Source organism: Budorcas taxicolor, chromosome 3 (assembly GCF_023091745.1).
Source record: "Budorcas taxicolor isolate Tak-1 chromosome 3, Takin1.1, whole genome shotgun sequence".
Taxonomy (NCBI): Eukaryota; Metazoa; Chordata; class Mammalia; order Artiodactyla; family Bovidae; genus Budorcas; species Budorcas taxicolor.
Window position 1 is genome coordinate 86,468,197 of NC_068912.1, and position 23,860 is coordinate 86,492,056.

At 41.1% G+C, this 23,860-nt stretch overlaps 1 protein-coding gene across 7 annotated transcripts in view; it reads right to left on the reverse strand.

Annotated features, from left to right (window-relative positions):
• FGGY (FGGY carbohydrate kinase domain containing) overlaps nucleotides 1-23,860 on the reverse strand; it is a 501,197-nt gene that overhangs the window by 120,915 nt on the left and 356,422 nt on the right. For all 7 annotated transcript variants that reach the window (XR_008199109.1, XM_052636858.1, XM_052636853.1 and 4 more), the window contains 2 exons: nucleotides 16,916-16,977; nucleotides 2,075-2,222 (listed from right to left, as the gene is read on the reverse strand). Coding sequence is in view for 6 of the 7 variants with exons in the window: in XM_052636858.1 (XP_052492818.1) it covers nucleotides 2,075-2,222; nucleotides 16,916-16,977 (210 nt within the window). In the remaining variant the exon portion in view is untranslated. The remainder of the gene's footprint in view (nucleotides 1-2,074; nucleotides 2,223-16,915; nucleotides 16,978-23,860) is intronic.

Below are 23,860 nucleotides of genomic sequence, written 5' to 3' on the forward strand. Positions count from 1 at the left end.
TCAGGAACTAATACCCCACATGCTGCACTGCATGGCCAAGACATTAAATACATCAAGAAACAAACCTGTATTCATATACTGCTTCAATAGAAAGAAAGATTAAATTTTAAAAAATATAGCAGGATTTTTTAATACAGTTGGGCATATGTCCCCATGCAAGACATCTCCTTTGGTGAGTACATACCTATTTTGTACTTAATCTAATAAGACAGATGCTCTTCAAAGCACTCATTGGCTTGTTTGGAATCCCACTTTGTGTTTGAGCTAACTTTATTGGAATCCTGATGATGGCAATTCGTAAGTCTCTGGATGTCAGGGTTGGTTTTAAGAAACAGACAAAGCCCTTGGGAAGCCATGGCACTTGCCATGCTGGGTAGTGAAGCTGGTACAGCAGGTGTCTCAAGGTAAGGACCCCAAGGGAAGGACTCTGGATCCAAGCCCTGGATTTCAGAGCCACGATCATTTTATGATACAACCGTGCTTTTCTTGGCGGGGGGGTCATTTTATGAACCAGTCATCCTTCTTAACTTCTTTAACATTTTTTAAAAGTTTTAATTTTTATTTGTTTGTTTCCAGCTTTTCATTCATTCTATTTCTTTTTTCTTTTTCTTTTTGGTTGTGTCATGTGACATGTGGCATTTTAGTTCCCCACCCAGGGATTGAACCTGGGTCCCTTGCAGTGGAAGCATGGAGTCTTAACCACTGAACTGCTAGGGAAGACCCTTCTTTAACATTTTAAATGTCTCCTATATTTTGCTTTAGATATTTGTGTCTAAGACATGGATTTTTGTACTTATACAGAATGTGTCCTTCCCTTAAGTTCTGTTGGTACCCAGAAAGTCAGTCAGTATGACTTTCTAGCTGTAGCCTAGGGCACATGGACCTCTCTGGACATTCCTCTTCTGTTTCCATGGGCCAAATAGGAGGCCAAGTTCATTATTTTTTTGCATGGGCATGCTTCACGGACTCCAGACAGACATTGCTTTTGCTATGTCCAATTTTCTTTTCTATCATGACTCTCTTTTATACACAGAAGTTGATTGTGTCAAATAGGTAATGAAAGTAAAGACCGGGTCTTTCTGTTGGCTACACAAAAATATTTATAGTAATCCTAATAGAATTAAGCACAAAACCAAAGCTTGCTAAGTCTTGAAGTTCCTCAAGCCAGCAGGCCTGCTCCATTGTCACATGGTGCATGAAGCTTGGACTGCTTAGGGCTTCCATTCTAAAGCCCTGCCTTAATGCACCTCACACTTTGCTTCTCAGTGGGACATCTGGATTCTGAATTCATCTTTTCCTGTTTGTGGTCTCTCCTGGCCTCTTGGACCTGAAGTTTATCTCTTTCTCCCTAGTTTTCACATGCTTCATCCATCCTCAAACACGATTCTTAGTGCTAAGCTACTCTTAGCCACCCAATCTTGCTTGGCCATCGAAATATTATCCCTTAGCTTAGGTGGTTATGAGCACTTCCACCAAGGTCAGGCTGGCACCTCCAGCTCCAAATCTCTGAACCTAAAGTGAGTCTAAAGGTCACTACAGCTGAATTTACCCACTAACATAAGTTATTAATTTTATTTTACTTTTACCAATATTTATCTGAAATTCTAATAATGTTAGCCTACACTCTAAACATCCCTGACTCAGAGCCTAGGCAGATGTGTGGCTGTGGCAAGCTAGACCATGGGTGGTAATATTTACCACTTATTTACCCAGCAGCCTGGAGATAGAGATGGAAAACATGACTCCACAAACTCATGTAAACAGAAAAATTGCATAGGCAGGGGCTCACGACTTCTATTCGCTCCATGGGACAAAGAGGCAGCAGTAGCTATAAGCAAGAAATCCTGCTTTTAACACTCTCAAAGTTGGCTCAGAAACAATGAGAACTTTCAGCAGATCATCCTGTGTAGTTGCAAGAACCTTCTCAACAGCAGTACATCTGCAAGAAGCCAGTGGGCTGTTGGCCGGCTTTGTTTATATTTCCTCTTTTTCCTTTCTCCTCAACTTTGCTTCTTCCAACTCTGGAGCCCTTTGGCCCACCTTCACCTTCGTGCAAGAACTAACTGTTACTTACCATGCCCTTTAGTGTCAGATCTGCTAAGGGAGACCGGTTGCCATGGAAATCTGGCCAAACATGTAAGTCAACAGTGAGGAAACCCACGGGCTGAGCCTTCTTAATCAGATCCAGGTGACTGTTCAAATATGCATATACACTCTGGCGTCTGGAAGAGAAGAGGATGTTGTTTTTAAAAGGGGGGGTAGGGTCAGGGAGCAAACTGCTCTGTAGAAAGAAACTGTTTGTACTCTCACATCAGATCCAGAAAGTAAGTGGGGTCCCAAAAGCTTCAGCAAAGAAACTACCCCCAACTTACAGAAATCAGCAAACCTCACTCTCGGATCACATTGTGCTCTCACCAAGGACAAGAAGCCCATCCTGGTGGAAGGTGGAAAGGTCTGGACTTGGAAGACCAGATCCAAGAATGGCTTTTTTCCATAGTAGGTATGTAACCATGAAAAAGTTATTCAAACTTTCTGAACCACTCTTTTTGCATCTGTAAAAAAAGCCTTTATAATTCCTGCCCAACTGACCTCATAGGATTATTGTGAAGATCAAAGGAGACTATGTAGGTAAAGATACACGATTTTGCAAACTGTATAGTGCTACACATATGTAAAGGATTTTTAAAAATCAGTATTACTAATTGTAATAATAATTTGACATATGGAGACAAATGTAAGTTCCCAGACTCAAGATGCGAGTTTGCTGAAAGCAGTGATAGGATGGGCTGGATGCAGTTGGGATCAACAGCTGGGAGACTTGATTTCCAACCCAAACCTACCTAATGACAATGCATTAGTTCTTGTTCTTTTTAAGCCTTAGTTTCTTCATATGTAGAATGAAAGAGATGACCTTTCTCATTGTCTCAGTCTATTTACTTGAGAGAGAGACAGAGAGGTTGGGCTTGGGAGGATGGGCTTAGGGCAGGCAGAACCAAGATCTGTATCCAAGACCATGCTGGATAGAGATCCTGGTTCTACCTGTTCTCACTGGGTGACATAAGCCAGTGACTTAACCTCTCTGAACCTCAGTTTCCCATACATATAATGAGTAGGAAATTTCACCTTACTGGGTGAAATCTCATTGCATGACACAAAGATTAAAGTTGGTTAGCCTTCCTCTCTTTAAAGGTGCTTGCTTCTCTTGAAATGACAATTCTAGAAGAAAGTGGACTAGTATCCCATGCCACCACCCACTGTTGGCCTTGGAACCATAGCTTTAAAGTATAAAAACACAACTTGAATAATGGCAAGTAAAAAAAGTGTAAGAGATCAATGACCAAGGGATGCTGATACATAAGATACCTAACATATTTATTATTTACATTTAAAATGCTTTAGGAGTACAGCTCAGCGATTCCTAGTTCTAGTTTTGTGAAACTGAATGCCTTTCTGGATCCTATGAAATTCCTGAAAATTTTTTACACTAGGTATAAAGAAACAAACAAGTGGTGTTTTTCAAACTCTTACAATATATAAATTTTATGTAGAACTCCAAGATACAAAATATAGAAAAACAAAACTAATCTATGTAAGTACTTGCATGTGTCTGTGAGAATGTATGTGTGCATGTGTGTGTTTGTGAGATGTGTGCTGGGTGGAGGTGCAGGCAGTCCTCCTTAGGCACTCTCTTTGGTCCTTGACCTGACATCTCATTCCCGTTTGGAAAAATCTTTCAACCTGTATCAGAAAATGAAGATCTTGTTGGGAAAAGGCTTACTAACCACAATAACATTAACTGCTGCTCCTTCTTCCTCTGGCCTTCAACCACAACCCAGGGAGCCAGGTACTGGTAACACCGCTTATAGAGGGAATGTGTAAGGAGTGAAGATATGTGATGACCAAGTTCAAACTTAAACCCTCCCTGTGATTCTGAAGCCAGGTGCTTTCTGTATCTCTGGCCAGGAATGATTTGTCAAAGCCCCAAGTTTAAGCTCTGTTTTAGAATGATTCTATGATACTGTTGGGCTTCCCTGGTGGCTCAGGGGTAAAGAACCTTCCTGCAATGTAGGAGTTGCAGCAGACTCAGTCTTGACCCCTGGGTTGGGAAGATCCCCTGGAAAATGGCATGGCAATCCACTCCATTATTCTTGTTTGGAGAATCCCATGGACAGAGGAGCCTGGCAGGCTACAATCTACAGGTTTGCAACAGTCTGTACAGCCAGACATGACTAAAGTGACTGAGCATAGTGCACACATGATAGTGTCAGGCAAGGTCCTCTGAGGTCTTCATAGATGACCAGGCCAGAACCACACATCTGGGGAGAATCCAACTGTACCCTGCTTGTACATTTCCCAGCTTCTCTGCTCCTGGTCCAACAGAATCACCCAGTCAACAATGGCCATAAGAACATCCTTTCCACCTAGAAGTCCAGAGTCTGCATTAATTCTAGCTTCAGAAAAACATCACTGCACTTAGAGTAAAGGGATTAAAAAAAAAAAAAGCACATGTCTATAAATCTTTTTTCTCTCAAGGAATCTCAGAGCAGGGAATTTGGTTTCAGACATCTGGGTCAATAAGAATCTATTGGCCTAATTACTATTGATTCGTCATTGTCTCATTTACTGTGGGTCTTTGCAAACAGTGAGATTCATTTAGCTTCTACATATATGGTCACTCATGCACTAATGAGATCCCTGGGGGATGGGGCCTATGCTTACCCCCTTTGACTCCTAACCTCCCTGCAGCTGTATGTTTATTCTTTGAATGCAGCCATTCTCCTGCACATTTTTTCAATTATCCCTTACCATGTGTGCTATCTGAGTATATCATTCAAAATGAAATGCACTTGGAAAACATTAAAATAACAAATGCACATCATTATTCACATAATTTTAACCTTGCCTGGTGCCTTTTTTGGTTCTGACTTTGTTTCAGTTTGTATGTTTTATCAATTCTTTCCCAAATGGCGGTCTGCCCTCTTTCAGCTTGGGAATCATATATTAACTGTTCTTACTGGATCTGTCTCCCTCTTTCTCATGAATATTCCAGGCTCATATATCCTCTCTTACAGAGAGAAATCCTTGCTCTCCTACTCTTGGTGCGTATGAAGAAAATACAGTTTCAACAATCACAAAGCGACTTCACTGTGTGCCAGGTGGCTGACCAGACACACTAAACCTCTCCAAGCCTGGTTTACTTTTTTGCCATCAGGGCCAATACTTTTACCTTACAGGCTGCTCTGAAGAACAGATATGGAGTCCTGAGTACTACAAAATGATAGATGATCGATAAATAGTTCCCTCTTGCTTCTATCACAGGACATTCATTTCTAGTTTTTTTAAAATATAAAAGTCAGGGAAGGTTTTTTTTTTCAGACTTTATGGTTCACAATCTTCAATGCAGACAGCACCCCTGGAATCTCTCCTTTCCTTCTCCATAAATCATTTAATTCTTTGGATTCACAGGCTACCCTAAAGTATGGTTACCACCCTTTCATCTCCCAAATCAGAACACATGGTGTAACTGAAGAATCTGTGCCCTTTCTAGGAGAAAGAGAGTCTTGGAAAAGGAGCTTCCACACTCTTTCCAGTTCCTACTTCTTGACCCACTGTAAAAGGTATTCTGCTTGCACTTCCCCTTTGCCTTATCCCACCCTGTTCTACTAAGACTGGTCCCACCATAAAGATCAGTCCCCTCTTTGCCGCTATCTCCAATGGACCATGATTTACCTTTATTTCACTTGAACTGTCTTGTGCATTTTGTCCTGCATGACCATTCCTTACTCATTTGTTTTTATCCCCTTGTTTCCAGGCCACAGTTCTCTTTTGGTTTCCTATCTCCTCTCCAGCTGGTTCTCTTCCTCTGTCCCTAAGTATATGAAGACTCTCAGAGTCCAGTCCACAGTCCTCTTCTCATTTTTTCTCTACCCTTGGATGATTCCATCTTCCTTTCACGGCTCCAGTTAACTATCTAGTACTGAAGACTTCCAAATATATGCCCTTATCTCCAGCTTCTTTCTCTGTGATGAGTTCCATGTCAAATATTCAAGCACCCATCAAATGCTTTCCCCTGGAAGCCCAAAGGGACCTCAACTAAAGATACCTATTAGGACACACATGGTCTTTTCTGACATACTCAATCTTCCTTCTATGCTCTTGGTTTGACGAAAGCCAAGCTCACTTAACTTCCCTGGTGGCTCAGTGGTAAAGAATCTGCCCACAACATAGCAGACATGAGTTCGATCCCTAGGCAAGGAAGATCCCCTGGAGAAGGAAATGGCAACCAACTCCAGTATTCTTGCCTGGGAAATCCCATGGACAGAGGAGCCTGGTGGCTACAGTCCATGGGGTCACAAAAGAGCTGGACAAGACTTAGCAACTAAACAACAACAAGCTCACTTCAGTGGTTGCTCAATCATTTTAGGGGCAGAATCAGAGTGGGTATCATATTTGACTTCTCCTTCTCCCTCAGTTTCCAAATTTAAGTTTTCACCAGAATCTGTCAATTTATTATTTTAAATATTCCTCTAACCAGCATACTTTTCTCTTGTGCAACTGCCACTCTTTATGCATGCCTCCTTAAATGCCCAGATTAGAGCTTTGGCCTCAACTTATCTCCCCTGTTGAAATTTTGCCCTCTCCAAACTGGGTTTTCTGCACTCCTTCCTGGGTGGTTCATTGAAAATGCAACTCTGATTATGACTCCATACCTACCTAAAACTTTTAGTGGCTCCTTCCCATTGCCCTCAAGATAAAGCATAAGCTTCCTTGTTTGACATAGATGTTCTTCCTTATTTAGTCCTTGTCACACTGTTCTGTACTACAGACATGTTTTCCATTCCTCTTCCCTCCTCACCCCTGCACACATCATGCTCCAGCGACACGAAACTACTTCGGATTTTTCAAAGTATGCAGGTCTTAACCTCTGAATGTTTGCCTGTTCTCCTTCTCTCCTAGAGTTCTCTTCCTTGCCTCCTTTACCTGCCTATGGTAATCATTGTTCAAGACTCTTTTTATTTTTAATTGAAGTATCGTTGGTTTACAGTGCTGTATTAGTTCTTGGTATACAGCAAAGTGATTCAGTTTATTCATAAATAACTTGGGCTTCCCTGGTGGCTCAGCAGGTAAGGAAGTCACCTGCAATGCAGGAGATGCAGGTTTGATTCTAGGGTTGGGAAGATCCCTTGGAGGAGGGCATGGCAACCCACTCCAGTATTCTTGCCTAGGAAATCCCACGGACAGAAGAGCCTGGCAGGCTACGGTCCATAGGGTCACACAGAGACAGACACAGCTGAAGTGACTGAGCACACATAGACACATACACACACATAGACAAACATACATACACATATATGCATATATACACACACATATATATGGGTATTATATATATATATATTCTTTTTCAGATTATTTTTCTCTATAGTTTATTATAAGGTATAGAATATAGTTCCCTCTGCTACACAGTAGAACCTTATTGTTTATCTATTTTATATATAGTAGTTTGTATCTGGTATCCCAAACTCCTTATATATCCCTCCTTACCCCCTTTCCCATTTGGTAACCTTTGGTGTTTTTCCCTTCTGTTCTTCACATGGTTATCTCATTTTTATCCTTCTTGTCTTAACTGTGTTCCCATCAGCTAGGGCTTCCCTGACCACCTCATTTAATGGGGTTCCCCTGATATTCTATGACTGTACTCTGTCAGTTTTTTTCATATGAGGCTTGGTCACCATATATTTATTCATGGGTTTGTTTACTTATTAACTGCCTGTGGCCTCCTGTGGACTTTAAGCTTCATCAAGGCAGACCATCACCAGTATACATTCAGAATTTAGCAGAGAACTTGGCACACAGTACCACTCCAGAGTATATATCAAATGAATGGTCCTTCTGCCACTATATAACTGTCTCAATGTTATCTGTATCCATCTCTGGAATCTGAACTCCTGGGAAACAGTCACATCTTACTCATCCCATCAGGTGTTCAACACGGTTACTGAAGTGTAGAGTGAATAAATATTGATCCCACATGGAAGATTAGAGGTTATTTTTAAGCTCTCCATCTCATTGTAGCACAGGGCTGCCGAAGAGTAGATTTCTGTAGTCACATGGATAGAGCCTTCCAGGAGTATGGATGTATCCCACAGAAGAGGGCAGAGAAAAGGAATAATCATCTTGTGACATCCACCCCTCTGCTTCTACTCATGTGCCAGGCACTATGTTGGGCTGCAGTGAATCTGCTGAGAGGCAGAAAATAAAGAATTGATTTCCTAAGTCAGCATAGCCCTCAGTCTTCTTAGCACCCTAAAGAGCAGTTTCTTATACTTGCCTGAAGAACAGAAGCCAAAGAAAGGCATTGTAATATCCAGCTTATGTCTATTTAAAAAAACATTTCTCATCCAAGAGACATCAAGAATTTACTGATTATCCTGGCACATCTTAGGGGATAAAAGGTGTTAATATCATCACCCTGGCTCTATGATTGCCAGAGCTCAGGGGAGCCTAAGTAAATACTTGTTGATAGACTGATGGTCCCAGTTGTTGGAATGAGGGACCAAGGTTGAAGAATCCATACAGGCCAAGGAAACACAAGAATGGACAGTGAGGACAATGTTTACAAGTGGAGTCCCTGTAGTACTCATTTCCTCCTCTAGAATTAAATGAGATTTCATATATATATAACCTATATATATATTATATATATATATAATTATCACTAAGCACAGTGTTAGGCACATTGCAAATTCTTAAAAAATGTTCTTGGCCTTTCTTTCTCCAGGGGGAATTTATACAGATTTTAATGGAAAGATTTAGATACACCCTGAGATTTGGCATACGGGGGACCAGTACATTTTAAAAGTGATCCTCAGTGGGATTATGGAAATCACAGAAACAAAAGCAGTTTGAAGAAGAAATCAGATTAAAAAAAATTGATTATCCTCAAAGGAATAACAAAAAACTCCAGGGGAGGTGGGATAAAAGAAACACAGATTGAGCAAGAGGATGAGAATTAGCAGGAACCTTGTACCTCTGAAAGACTAGAAGTGAACAAAATCACACCACTGCCTGCAGTGAGAGCTACAAAAGTAGCTCAGAATGGGGCTGGGCTTCTCTGTCTCCAGTCCTCCTCCTCCAGGAGATTATCAGCCTGCTGAGGTCAGGATCCTTGTATTCCACTGACCCCTCTTCCCACCAATGGTCTAGGTTATTCTCTATAGAGCACCCAAAGTCACCCTTTTAGACAAAAGTCTTTAATACAGTCCGGTGGTCTCGTAGCTTTCCACAATGGCCCACATAGTTTGGCCCTTGGCTAAATTTCAGCTCTCATCTGTCCCCAGTTCTCTTCCACGTTGGTCCAGCCATAGTGACCTTTACAATGTCTACCGAGTTTGCCAAGCTGGCTTCTGCCTCCAGACCATGGGACTTGTTGTTCCTTTCATCCAAAGGGATCTTCTTTGCATAATCATGGTTTGTTCCCTCTCTTTATTCAGAGTCCTCTTTGAGTACAACCTAATGCAGGATGGCTCTCGCACCTGAAATAGCTCCCATCCATCACCTCAACACCTCTCACTCTGTGTCTCCTTACTCATCTCTATTTTTCTTTAGAATGCTGATCAATTCCTGGAGTCTGTGTTCTCTTTCTCTCTCTGCAGATATGCATATACAAGTGTGTATATGTATATACATATACATATATGTGTATATATACATATGTGTATCTATACATATGCGTATATGTATATGCATGACCATAATTTCCATGAAAACAGGGACTTATTTATTTCTTTGTTCACTGTTATAAGTGTTCATAAGACACTTACCAGACAGTCAGAGGACCCAAATTTTAACCTTGGCTCTGCTGCCAACCTTGAATCCAGTACTTGTGGATTACTATCTTCCCACCAAATCCTGCCATCACCATAACCTCATTCTGAAACACTGGTAAAGAGTCTTTAAGAGAAGTAAGAAAATAATAGGCAGTCTAGAGGAAAAGAGCTGAAGTTATAATCAATGGAACGTGATCTCTGGCAAAGCAGTAAAATATCTGGATATTTGACCCCACATAGAAAGAGACTCTGGTTGTCATTTACATGCATCGGTACATTTAGTTACTGTTTACTCACTTCATAAGCTCATAAAACAGTCCTCTTCAGGATGAACTCTAGGGGTACAGTCCGTGGAGAGCATAAAATACTAAGTCTGTTTATCAACATTTGTCTCTATGGTTTCAAATAGGATTTGCTGATGCTAAGCTCTGAGATAGGGGTGACCTGCATTGCTGTTTTCAGAGAGCCCCAAGTCGCACCAAAAGAGGCATACAGCTTTTCATTCCAAGGGATTTGTTGTCCCTTCCAAATAACCAACTTCACATAATAACAACTATTCTTATTTGGTTCTAAGATCCGAAGTACAGTGAGTGCTATAGTCCTGATACAGTCTATTTATACATCTGATAAATAGAGACACATTTTCTTTTGCAAGATAACATAAGGAAACTAGAAGGGAAGAAAATCAACACTGAATGCCTACTAAATATATGAGCTACAGATAAAATGTAGAATTAAAAGAAGCCAAGGATGTAGAGGGGGTTATGGAAAAAGACCACGAAGACAGAATAGCTCCAAGAATGTAGCAGTGATGAACTCTGATGTCAGTGATCAAGAAGCGGACCATGAACTTGAAAAGGAGATTAAGAAAAAGTCAGACATACAGAAACAAAACTGGGTAAAGACGATGTTCTAGACAATCAAGGGAAGAGAGTATTGGAAAGAGAGGAGTGATCACTGGTGCCGCATGCAGCTTGGGAGCTCAAGGAAAGGGACTGGAAGGCATCCTGTGTTTGCTGAAAACTGGAATATTAAATGTTTCAGGGGCTGATAATGACAGAATTCAAACTCCAGTGGGCAAGGGAGGAGTGAGGAAACTGACCAGGAGTACACGCAATGCTTTGGGGCAACTTAGCTCTAAACAGAAGGAAAAAAAAAAGAGAGGCAGTTGGAAAGGGGGTTGAAGTCAGCTGGCACGTGAAGAGATGTGGGCTTTAAACCTAGCCTGACTTTACCAGTGAATTCCATAAATTAATGCTTCTGGACCACCCTATGCTGTGGTTTCTCCGAGTTTGCATGCTAAGCCATAAATTCTTTCTATTTTCAGTCAAAACTACTTACATGAGGTTCAGCTATAGAAAAAGTTCTGGAAATTTTGAGTATTTCATGGCAAAGTCTAAACTATCCCTTAGGTTTGTGTTGAGCTTTAAGGTCTTCAGAGACTGGCATTTCCATGGTCTACTTTCATCCTCATAATACTTGGAAAACTAGTTAAGCGGGGTGATATTGTAATTTTATGGGTGAGGAAACTGAGTCATCAAGAGATTTATGGCACAATCGGTACAAGAAGCCAAGACCTCTGATTCCCAGTCCAGTGGTCTTGCTACTCCCTGAGAAGGCAGGCAGGCGATGGATGACGGACATCTGCTGCTTAACCCTAGAACAATCCCCTCCAAAAAAATCCTCCTCTTTTATGATCATTTGTAATAGCAGTAGAAGTTATGGTAGTGGTGGTTATCATTGTCATTGTGTAGTTTATGAAGGCTTTCCAAATACTCAAATTCTTGGAGCTACCCACAGCTGGCTCTCTCATGTCTACTATCCCATGTCAGTTAAGGAAACTAAGGTTCACACAACAATGCATGTGAGAGCTGGGATTCGAATCCAGATCTTGGAACTCTGTATCTGAGCTCTTTTTTGTGGGTTAAAGGTTTATAAATGCTGGATCTCCCCGAGAATCTGATAAAAGCTATGGCCTCTTTCCATAAATATACACATAAATATGTAATCAACAAAACTCTGCACACAATTAGCAGTTCACTGATGATCTGAGGTTAGGCATCCCTCCTCTAGGTTATGTGGTCTCGATTATACAGTGGAAGTGAGAAACAGATTTAAGGGACTAGATCTGATAGATAGAGTGCCTGATGAACTATGGACGGAGGTTCGTGACATTGTACAGGAGACAGGGATCAAGACCATCCCCAGGGAAAAGAAATGCAAAAAAGCAAAATGGCTGTCTGGGGAGGCCTTACGAATAGCTGTAAAAAGAAGAGAAGCAAAAAGCAAAGGAGAAAAGGAAAGATATAAGCATCTGAATGCAGAGTTCCAGAGAATAACAAGAAGAGATAAGAAAGCCTTCTTCAGCAATCAATGCAAAGAAATAGAGGAAAACAACAGAATGGGAAAGACTAGAGATCTCTTCAAGAAAATCAGAGATATCAAGGGAATATTTCATGCAAAGATGGGCTCAATAAAGCACAGAAATGGTATGGACCTAACAGAAGCAGAAGATATTAAAAAGAGATGGCAAGAATACACAGAAGAACTGTACAAAAAGGATCTTCATGACCCGGATAATCACGATGGTGTGATCACTCATCTAGAGCCAGACATCTTGGAATGTGAAGTCAAGTGGGCCTTAGAAAGCATCACTATGAGCAAAGCTAGTGGAGGTGATGGAATTCCAGTAGAGCTATTTCAAATCCTGAAAGATGATGCTGTGAAAGTGCTGCACTCAATATGCCAGCAAAGTTGGAAAACTCAGCAGTGGCCACAGGACTGGAAAAGGTCAGTTTTCATTTCAATCCCAAAGAAAGGCAACACAAAAGAATGCTCAAACTACCACACAATTGCACTCATCTCACATGCTAGTAAAGTAATGCTCAAAATTCTCCAAGCTAGGCTTCAGCAATACGTGAACCATGAACTTCCTGATGTTCAAGCTGGTTTTAGAAAAGGCAGAGGAACCAGAGATCAAATTGCCAACATCTGCTGGATCATGGAAAAAGCAAGAGAGTTCCAGAAAAACATCTATTTCTGCTTTATTGACTATGCCAAAGCCTTTGACTGTGTGGATCACAAGAAACTGTGGAAAATTCTGAGAGAGATGGGAATACCAGACCACCTAACCTGCCTCCTGAGAAATCTGTATGCAGGTCAGGAAGGAACAGTTAGAACTGGACATGGAACAACAGACTGGTTCCAAATAGGAAAAAGAGTACGTCAAGGCTGTATATTGTCGCCCTGCTTATTTAACTTATATGCAGAGTACATCATGAGAAACGCTGGGCTGGAAGAAACACAAGCTGGAATCAAGATTGCCGGGAGAAATATCAATAACCTCAGATATGCAGATGACACCACCCTTATGGCAGAAAGTGAAGAGGAACTAAAAAGGCTCTTGATTAAAGTAAAAGACGAGAGTGAAAAAGTTGGCTTAAAGCTCAACATTCAGAAAACGAAGATCATGGCATCCGGTCCCATCACTCCATGGGAAATAGATGGGGAAACAGTGGAAACAGTGTCAGACTTTATTTTTGGGGGCTCCAAAATCACTGCAGATGGTGACTGCAGCCATGAAATTAAAAGACGCTTACTCCTTGGAAGAAAAGTTATGACCAACCTAGATAGCATATTCAAAAGCAGAGACATTACTTTGCCAACTAAGGTCCGTCTAGTCAAGGCTATGGTTTTTCCAGTGGTCATGTATGGATGTGAGAGTTGGACTGTGAAGAAGGCTGAGCGCCGAAGAATTGATGCGTTTGAACTGTGGTGTTGGAGAAGACTCTTGAGAGTCCCTTGGACTGCAAGGAGATCCAACCAGTCCATTCTGAAGGAGATCAGCCCTGGGATTTCTTTGGAAGGAATGATGCTAAAGCTGAAACTCCTGTACTTTGACCACCTCACGTGAAGAGTTTACTCATTGGAAAAGACTCTGATGCTGGGAGGGATTGGGGGCAGGAGAAGAAGGGGATGACAGAGGATGAGATGGCTGGATGGCATCACTGACTCGATGGACGCGAGTCTGAATGAACTCCGGGAGTTGGTGTTGGACAGGGAGGCCTGGTCTGCTGCGATTCATGGGGTCACAAATAGTCGGACACGACTGAGCGACTGAACTGAACTGAAGCCAACTAAAATGCTAAGTATTGGTTAAGTGGTGTGATCCCTGTAGTACAATGGTAATGACCTTGTACTGGAGATTCCTAGAAGGGAAAAACACATGAAGCCTTTCTGAGACTCTTGGTCGGGGTCAAACCCCCTCTATACCCTGATAACACAGTGCTTATATTCTAGTCAGTATGCACTTCCTTCTGCTCTGTGCAGGTGTGCCTTTCCATGACTGCATGTCCCTTGGTGGACAGGAAATGTCTAACACAAGTGACTGCAACACCTTTTATCACTATCTCTGTCATTTACTGTATACCTATTACAGCTCAGCAGTGCCATTGTATCCCAGACCCTATTCAAATTGATTTAATTTTCTCAGCAACCTAATGTGGTGCTTACTATTATTTTCCTGTAGAGTGAAGCATGAAGGCACAATGAAGTTAAATAAGTTGTGAAGGTAACAAGCTACTAAGGGCTGAAGCTGAGACAGGCAATTTGGCTCCAGAATCTATAATAACCTTCACCTTAGACTTTCTCCCTTTCGCCAGGTACTAGCTACACTGATGGAACTTCTCTGATAATATTACAAAATACCTTACTTTTGTTAAAAAGCCCAACAACTAGCATTAATATCGTGAAATTAATTTGATAATTATTCTTCAAGCTTTTTTTTCAAAATAATTTTAGATTTACAGAAAAATTGCAAAAACAGTATGCAGACTTCCCTGATACTCATCATCTAAGAAATTAACACAAATACTATAGTATTACTAATCTCTATACTTATTTAAATGTTGACAGTTTTCCCCCACTAATGGCCTTTTTCTGGCCAAGATCAAAACCAACCCATGATCATATATTGTTTCCAGATGCGGTAGCGTCTCAGTCTCTTCGGATCTGGGACAGTTCTCTAGTAATTCCTCAGATTTCATAATCTTTGAGTAATGTTTGCTAATAATTTTGTAGAATGTCCCTCAATTTGGGTTTGCATACTGTTTCCTCACGTTTACACTGAAGTGATGCATTTTCAGTTAAACATTACAAAAATCATGTTGTATTCTTCTCAGTGCATCATAAAATGAGGTCCATGATGCTGATGTCTTATTGCCAGTACTGTTAGTCTTGATCACTTGGATAAGGTATTGCCTGCCAAATTTCTCCACTGTGAAGTTAAGATTTCTTCACTATTTTTCTTTTATTTTAATAAGTATCTTACAGTGAAATACTATGGGACTATGTAAATACCCTGTTTTTAAAATTTATTTATTTATTTTTTTATTGAAGGCTTTACAGACTTTTGTTGTTTTCTGTCAGACCTCAACATGAATCAGCCATAGGTATACATATATCTCCTTCCTTTTGAACCTCCCTCCCATCTCTTTCCCCATTCCACCCCTCTAGGCTGTTATAGAGCCCCTGTTTGAATACCCTGCTTTGTATCAGACTCTCACTCACTAATTTTATTTATTTACTTGAAATACAGTTGATTTACAATGTTGTGTTAGTTTCAGGCATACAGCACAGTGATTCAGTTACACATATATACATATTCCTTTCCACTATGGCTTATTACAGGATATTGAATGCAGTTCCTTGTGCTATGAGTAGGACCTTGTTTATATATATATAGTAGTTTGTATCTATTAACCAAACTCCTAATTGAATCCTTCCCCAGCTTTCTTTTTGGCAACCATGGGTGCTAGGTGTACACATTGCTATGAAGGTGTCATTACTTCTCAGCAGAGATCGCTAGAGAACAAATAAATATGTCACACCCACTCACACATGAATATATGTATCTATATTTATTTCTACTGAGATCCAGCAATACATAAACTAAAAAGCCACAAGTTGATACTGATACTTTTGATTTCCATCCATTACTATACTGTTCATTCTAACCTTCTTTTCTTGTCTATGGGAAATCTGGCTCTCATCATCTGCAAAAAAAAAAATTATTTTTCTGCTCAACTATAGTATATACATAAAGGATTTTCAGAATAGCTGACTGATACTATAAAAAAACCAAGCTCATTAATAGCAGTATATTATTTATGTAGTTATTTCTATATTTAGCCATATAGCATATCCTCAAAATATTCTTTCCCAGAGTTACTTAGTTTTTTTCTTTCTCAAATCTCTGTTAGTATGATCATGTTATTATTAATACAATAGGTTCCTTTTTTTTTTTTTTTTACTATTTGCATTTCACCCCCATCACACACATCTATCCAAGTATCCATCCATCCATCCCCCTATTATTTATTTTCAGAGGGGCATGAAGTGTCATCATGATTCTAAGAGTCAGAGTCGTATCAGAAGGGACACCAGAGGCGTGCTCTTCCCTCCTACCACCCTGTTTCCATTCCCCCACTACTTCCATCGCATTCCTACCCACACACCCCTATAGTTACTAACTTCATTCATTTCTGATTTAACTTTCCTATACTTCTTTTGCATAAATGACTAGATACACATATATTTTCTTATATCACCTTGTTTCTACATAAAAAAGAGTATACTGCAAAACTCCTTTATACTCTGCTTTCTTCCCTTAACAATATATTCTAGAAACCAGTCCTATCGGTTACTATCCTATTTCATAGATGAAAAGACAGGCTTAGATAAATTGAATAACTTACCCAAGGTCACACAGTTAATAAGCAGAAAAACTGTATTTGAATCCAAGAAGTTCTGACTCCAAAATCTGTGCACCCTCTTCTACATCAGAGCATCTCAACCATGGTCACTAGAATATTCTATGGGGATCTCTAGATTCTTTGTGAGTTTTTGTAGGCTGTTTTGAAAATGAATACATGTATGTTCTGAATCATCCAGATGACTGTCTTATAACCAAGAACTGCCAGGCATTTTCATTGCTCACAGAATCTGAAAATCGTGCAGCCACCTAAAGTCAGTGCCATCAGTGCAGATGGGTGTGGAAAGTTGTAGGGAACAGAGAGAGCTGTTACCTGGCTGTGGCCTTGGCTTGTAGTTCAGGGAAGGCAGCATGGCCCTGCACCATGTGGTCTATCTGAAAAACAAGAGAGAGAGGGGTCAGTTTTATAGCTTCTCTAGCTTATGTTTAAGCCAGAAGAAGATATATTAAAATGTCTGTTTCTTTCAATTCCTTGTCTACAGAGGAGCCAAAAATGCTAAAAAGCTAACTCAGCAAGAGTGTCTCAGCTCTTCCAGAAATCTAGCTTTGTTTAACTAACTGCTGGCTTCTTGGATTTATAAAACAAAGAAGTTTAAAGAAAAGAACAGTAGGAAATGAAACTCCCACGGCTGAACTGGTGGCAGCAGGTAGTGTCAGATCTAGGAGTGAGGTTTGACAGAGGTGTGAGAAGGAGGTATAACTCAAGTAACTCAGGGTAAGTGTTTGGGATTGGGGAGGGGGACCTGGGTATTAAAAACACTCCCCCTCCTCCTGTTACCCCATGCTATCACCCCAGGGCAATGCCAGACCTTGAATTATTCTCTGCATCTTACTAATGGAAAAGCTGAGTGAAAGAGACTGTGAGGAGGGAGTCCGAATTTTAAAAAGCACCAAAGAGTTGCCCCAGAGCTGTCAGGAGAACCTCTCCTGACTGAGAAGTTATCCTGTGGGAAAGTGGGGCAGAGCTTTCCAATGACAGAAATGTCTGAGCTCTGCGGACCATGGTCTTCTCATTTGAAATTCCATGCCTAGGATTTATTCCTTAATCCACTTGGTGGCTCTAAACAAAATAATATGTGCTAAGTATCAGGAAGGGATGTGTTTCCCCATGCTGTGACTTTGCTTGCTAAAACACACCCAACACCCGGCTTGAGTTCCTGAACCTAATCTGTGTATTTTCTCAGTGTTTACATGAGTCTCCAAAACAACCATTCTGACCTATTTATTTTCATTCAAAGTATGAACAGACCAGTTACTGTGGCCTCATGGAGATAGTCTCTGTGAGCATGCCTCCGGAGAGTCAGGATTGTGTAAAGAGAAAGCAGCTTTATTCTGGAGTTGCCTAGGCTGGGTCTGGGGTTCTGGCTCTGATAGGAACTAGCTGTGTGACTTTGTGCAAGTTATTTTACTGCTCTGAGCCTCAGTAAGCTCCTCTCCCTCTTTCCCCATCCTAGTATCCTTTTAAAACAGGGTTTCTAGGACACACAGTGTGCTTACCATAATGCCAACAACAGTATAAATGATATCACCTAAAATTTATTGACTCATTTACTATATACCAATACTAAGCTAAGCATTTTACATACATTATCTCATTTATCCTTACAACACTTCTGTGAAGAAGATACTGTTATTCACCATGGAGGTGAAAAAATTAGAAGAGATTAAGTAACTTGCCTAGGGTCATAGGGAATAAGTGGCAGATTTAGGTTTCAAACCTGCTGCTGCTGCTGCTAAGTTGCTTCAGTCGTGTCCGACTCTGTGCGACCTCATAGATGACAGCCCACCAGGCTCCCCCGTCCCTGGGATTCTCCAGGCAAGAACACTGGAGTGGGTTGCCATTTCCTTCTCCAATGCATGAAAGTGAAAAGTGAAAGTCGCTCAGTTGTGTCCGACTCTTTGCGACCCCATGGACTGCAGCCCACCAGGCTCCTCCGCCCATGGGACTCTCCAGGCAAGAGTACTGGAGTGGGGTGCCATCGCCTTCTCCGAGGTTTCAAACCTAGGTCTCTATTCAAAGTCTCCGGTCTTCAGCACTATGTCACATTGTCTCCTGAACTTCTAGGTATAAGGTGTTAAATTTCATTTGTGTAGAGCTGCAAAAATGTTTTAAAATAACACCAAAGCAATTGGTCATTTCAATGGAAAGAAAGTCATTCAGGTTTTGAATGTTTACTTCCTAAAGGTTCAATTTTCGGTTACTGTAATGAGGCATAATCCGAGTCTTAAAGAGTTTGCATCTAGTAGGAACATTCAATGGCACCCCCACTCCAGTACTCTTGCCTGGAAAATTCTGAGGATAGAGGAGCCTGGTAGGCTGCAGTCCATGGGGTCTCGAAGAGTCAGACACGACTGAGCGACTTCACTTTCACTTTTCACTTTCATGCATTGCAGAAGGAGATGGCGGCCCACTCCAGTGTTCTTGCCTGGAGAATCCCTGGGACAGGGGAGCCTGGTGGGCTGCCGTCTACAGGGCTACACAGAGTCGGACACGACTGAAGCGATTTAGCAGCAGCAGCAGGAACATCACAATGAATCCACTGGCATCAATAATGGATAATTAAAGCCATTACTTGATTTGATGCTAATTTCTATGGGAAGTGCTTTAGGAGGTCAGAGAAAGGGGATTTAGAAGAGCTTCTCAGAGGAAGCACAGAACCTAGCATGTGAACCACGTGCATGAATGCAGTTATTTGGTATTTGCCAAGTGCCTACCTCACCAGGTACTATGACTAGGTTCTGGGATAGAGTAGAAAAAAGAAACACGTATAATGCATAGTAGCAAAAGGCAAGAAGTAAAGAACAAGCAGTTTGGAGGAATAAAGGGTTGCAGGCAAGGGATGCCAGAAAGTAGGCTGTGATGAGCAGAGATATGAAGATGGAAAGAAAATCTGATACAGACAGCAGGAGACTGGCCTAGCCTTGAGACTGGCAATTGTAGACGCTCAGTAAGTATCCAATGAATAAACGTGGGGTGTGTGAACCATAATGGACCACATGCTCACAGAATACCATGTGCTTCTTGGGAACACTTACCACCCTTCATATTTGTATCTGTTTGTGTGGGGCACACATGGTCAGAGAGTAACTGTATACTAAATTAGAGAATAAATGAAGTGGTAAAAATACGGGGACATGAGGAGGGTGTGGACTGCCAGTGGTTCTTAAAAGTCAGATAAGTGACTTTAGTTTTACTGAATTATAGGCTGTAGGAAATCATTTTGATTCATGAAGCAAAATAATGACAAGTTACGGACAATTAACCTAGCAGGGTAGGCACAACAGGGTAGGAAACACAGACAGGATTCAGAGGCCGACGTTGGGAATACAAGGCATGAATATCCCCTGCCTTTGCTCTATTGTAGCATTTATCAAGTTAATCAAGTTCTTCTCAATTATTAGTTTATATGTCTATCTCTTACCTTACCCGAGTGCTTTTAAATCAAAAGCCTTGTAATTTCCCATTCTTCAGTGCCTACAATAATGCCTGGCATCTCGAATGGATGAATGAGATACATTTTGAAGGAAATAAAACAAACTCTAAAGAAAGTGAAGTTGCTTAGTCATGTTGCTTTGCAACCCCATGGACTGTAGCCTATCAGGCTCCTCTGTCCATGGGATTTTCTAGGCAAGAGTATTAGAGTGGGTTGTCATTTCCTTCTCCAGGTGATCTTCCCAACGCAGGGATCGAACTCAGGTCTCCCACATTGTAGGCAGACACTTTGCTGTCTGAGCCACCAAACTAAGTGACTGAATCGTTACAGAATATAAGAAAATCAGAGTGAAAAGATGCTTTGGACTTTTGGGTCTAAGTAAAGGAAATGTGATCATTGTAATCACGTCTTTTTATTTTCTGTATTTATGATGCTTTGGGATCTGGGGCCCTGGTAACCCTGGAGAGACGTTCCTTCCACAGTTAGCCAATTCCCAGGGATAGTGAAGGACTCACTGGCCTGTATGCATTGTCTTTCATATGCAAAGTAACTGATCCAGAGCCCACCTCCTCAGCAGCCCCTCTATGGGCAACTATGTTCCTGCTGTAATCACCCCAGAGTCAGGAACCAGACAACTCGGGACAACCCTAGCACTTCCTGTATGGCCCTGCATGGTGTGGCCAGCCCTGTCTTTCTGAGAACTGGGAATAACAAGTTATCCTTTTAATGGTAATTGTCTCCTGATCTGTGGGCTTCCGGGGCTTTCCAGGTGGTACTAGTGGAAAAGAACCCACCTGCAGGAGACATAAGAGATGTAGGTTTGATCCCTGGGATGGGAAGATCTCCTGGAGGAGGGCATGGCAACCCGCTCCAGGATTCTTGCCTGGAGAATCCCATAAGCAGAGGAAACTGGCCAGCTATTACATAGTTGCAAAGACCAACTGAAGCGATTGAGCATGCGCACGCACACAGTGCGGGCTTCATCATACCTAAATAATAATAAAATCTATATTTTAAAGCAGCAGCTGAAACATGGGCCTTGGGAAAAGGCCCAACTCATGGTCTATACTTATATCCTCTGCTATCTAAGTTACTTGACCTCATAGAGCCTCTTCTCTTGGACCTCGAGAATGTGGATAGTAAAATTAGCTTTGTAGGGAAGGTTGTGGTGAGTGATATAGAGATGGTTTCCAGATCATAACACCTATTATTAAAAAGATGGAGGTACCACCCAATCCGTAAAAATGGCTGGAAGAACAGGATTTAAAAGGTCAGCTGTGGTTCGTTTTTCCACAGCATCTGATGGTAAAGGTCCACCCTGATTAATAAACAAGGAGCCAGTTTGCCAGATAACTGAGCACTCATTTCAAAAGTCTGGAGTGCCTGTTCCAAGGGTTGATCTTTTGACAGATGTTCTATTCTCTAGCATTTAGCACAGTATAGAAGATCACAGAGCCCCATTAGTGGTTATTTGTTTCCCAATGAAATAACCAGTTTTACCACAATAACTATATTTGCCAAGTGGTTGCCATAGAGATATATAGACAGAACTACCCTAACTCTACGAGTCTTTTCTTGTTTCTTCCATCTTCTCAGATTTCAGCTCTGAGAGCTGGCAGCTGTAGGAGTAGGCAGAAAAGACTACGAACTATTTGGAGAGGTAGGAAGCTTACACTGGCTGGGTCACTGGAGTCACATCTCCAGGATGGCTTTCAGGTCAGGATCAAGAGGAAAAAGGCCATCTTACAATACACAAGTAGAATATTTGTTCCTTTCTTGCATTTCCTTATAAAGGTGGAATATAGGAAAACTAGAAATGCAACACGATAGCAAACAGAGATCACACATGTGTAGTATGAGGTGGCATCTGGCCCACAGATGTACTTTATTTGGGATATATAATGTTTTTAAAAATGAGCCAATGTTTTAAAATTGAGAGATGTCGCTTTCAGTCCAGATTTTGGGTTCTCTTGAAGAAGTGGTGAATATACAACACTGGGTCACCCAGATTCCCCATGGTAAGAGTCAGCTGGAGCTGAGTGGGGACTGATCCTCTCAGACAGGCCTGCACCCTCCACTTTGTGAGAGGCGCCACCACTCAATTTAACATCATGATGGCATTAATGCTTTACTCGGAATAGAGATTTATTTCTCTATGCCCATCTCTCAGTCAAAGGAGGGAAAATGGAATTCAGCCCAAGAGTACTGTAAGCTGAAAAGAGAAACTGCTCTGGAGAAGTAAAAAATATCTCTTTGCCTGGTCTGTTTGTTCATTTATGCTATCTGTCTGACTTTAAGCATTGGAGTTTTTGACGGCAGAGTGAGCACAGTCAAGGACTCTTGAGATCTGACCTCTGCTCTGGCTCAGGGCATGACCTTGGACAAGACCATTTCTAATTTTCTCTCTAAAACATTTAATAAGTTAATATGACAAGTAGGCAAGAGCTTGTAAAATTACAAGGAACTGCACCATTTGAGATATCAAAACTGTTGGCAAAGAGTTTATAGGCAAGCAAAAGACAAATTTTAAATGTAAGAATTTTAGGTTCCATAATTGTTTTTGCTAAGTCAAAGCTGTCTTATTGCATGATGGGCTTTTCTCTATTAAAAACAGCTTTATGTATTAATCTTGAGACTGTCTTTTTCCTTCTTTACAGATAGGAATCAATTAGGCTCAGGTTCATCACTTGGGACAACTGTCTTTTTTCCATTTGTATTTACCTGTAATGTCACTTTTTCATCTAAGCTATTTCAACCCTTTTTGAAAAAGGTTATTTATTTCTTTATTTACTTATTTAGTTTTGACTGTGCTAGGTCTTCATTGCTGTGTGGAACTTTGTCTATCTGTGGCGAGCAGAGGCTACTCATTAGTTGCAGTGGGAGGGTTTCTCACTATGGAGCCTTTTCTTGTTGTGAAGAGTGGGCTTTAGGGCTTGTGGGCTTCAGTAGTTGGGGCTCCTGGGCTCTAGAGCCCAGGGTCAATCAATAGCTGTGGCACACAGGCTTAGTTGCTCTGTGGCCTGTGAGATCTTCCCAGAGCAGGGATGTCTGATCTGGGACCCATGTTTTCTAAATTCACAAATGGACTCTTTACCACTGAGTCATCCAGAAAGTCCACTATTTCAACTCTTTATTTAACTAATATTAGCTCAAAGCAAAAATGTTTTGCCTGATTTTTCCCAGCTTTGAAATTCTCATGAAAATCTAATGAAAGAAGAAAGCCCACTTAAAAAATTTTTTTTGATTGTGAGTTTCAACACTGAACAGTTCCTGGGAACAACAAACATTCCTGAAAGAAAATATAAATGGGCATCCCAATATTTGAATATAGTCTAGCCTGGACATGGAACAACAGACTGGTTCCAGATAGGAAAAGGAGTACGTCAAGGCTGTATATTGTCACCCTGCTTATTTAATTTATATGCAGAGTACATCATGAGAAACGGTGGGCTGGAGGAAGCACAAGCTGGAATCAAGATTGCCGGGAGAAACATCAAAAACCTCAGATATGCATATGACACCACCCTTATGGCAGAAAGTGAAGTAGAACTAAAGAGCCTCTTGATGAAAGTGAAAGAGGAGAGTGAAAAATGTTGAGCTTTAAGCTCAACATTCAGAAAACTAAGATCATGGCATCAGGTCCCATCACTTCATGGCAAACAGATGGGGAAACAATTTTTCTGGGCTCCAAAATCACTGCAGATGGTGACTTCAGCCATGAAATTAAAAGACGCTTGCTCCTTGGAAGGAAAGTTATGACCAACCTAGATAGCATATTGAAAAGCAGAGATATTACTTTGCCAACTAAGGTCCGTCTAGTCAAG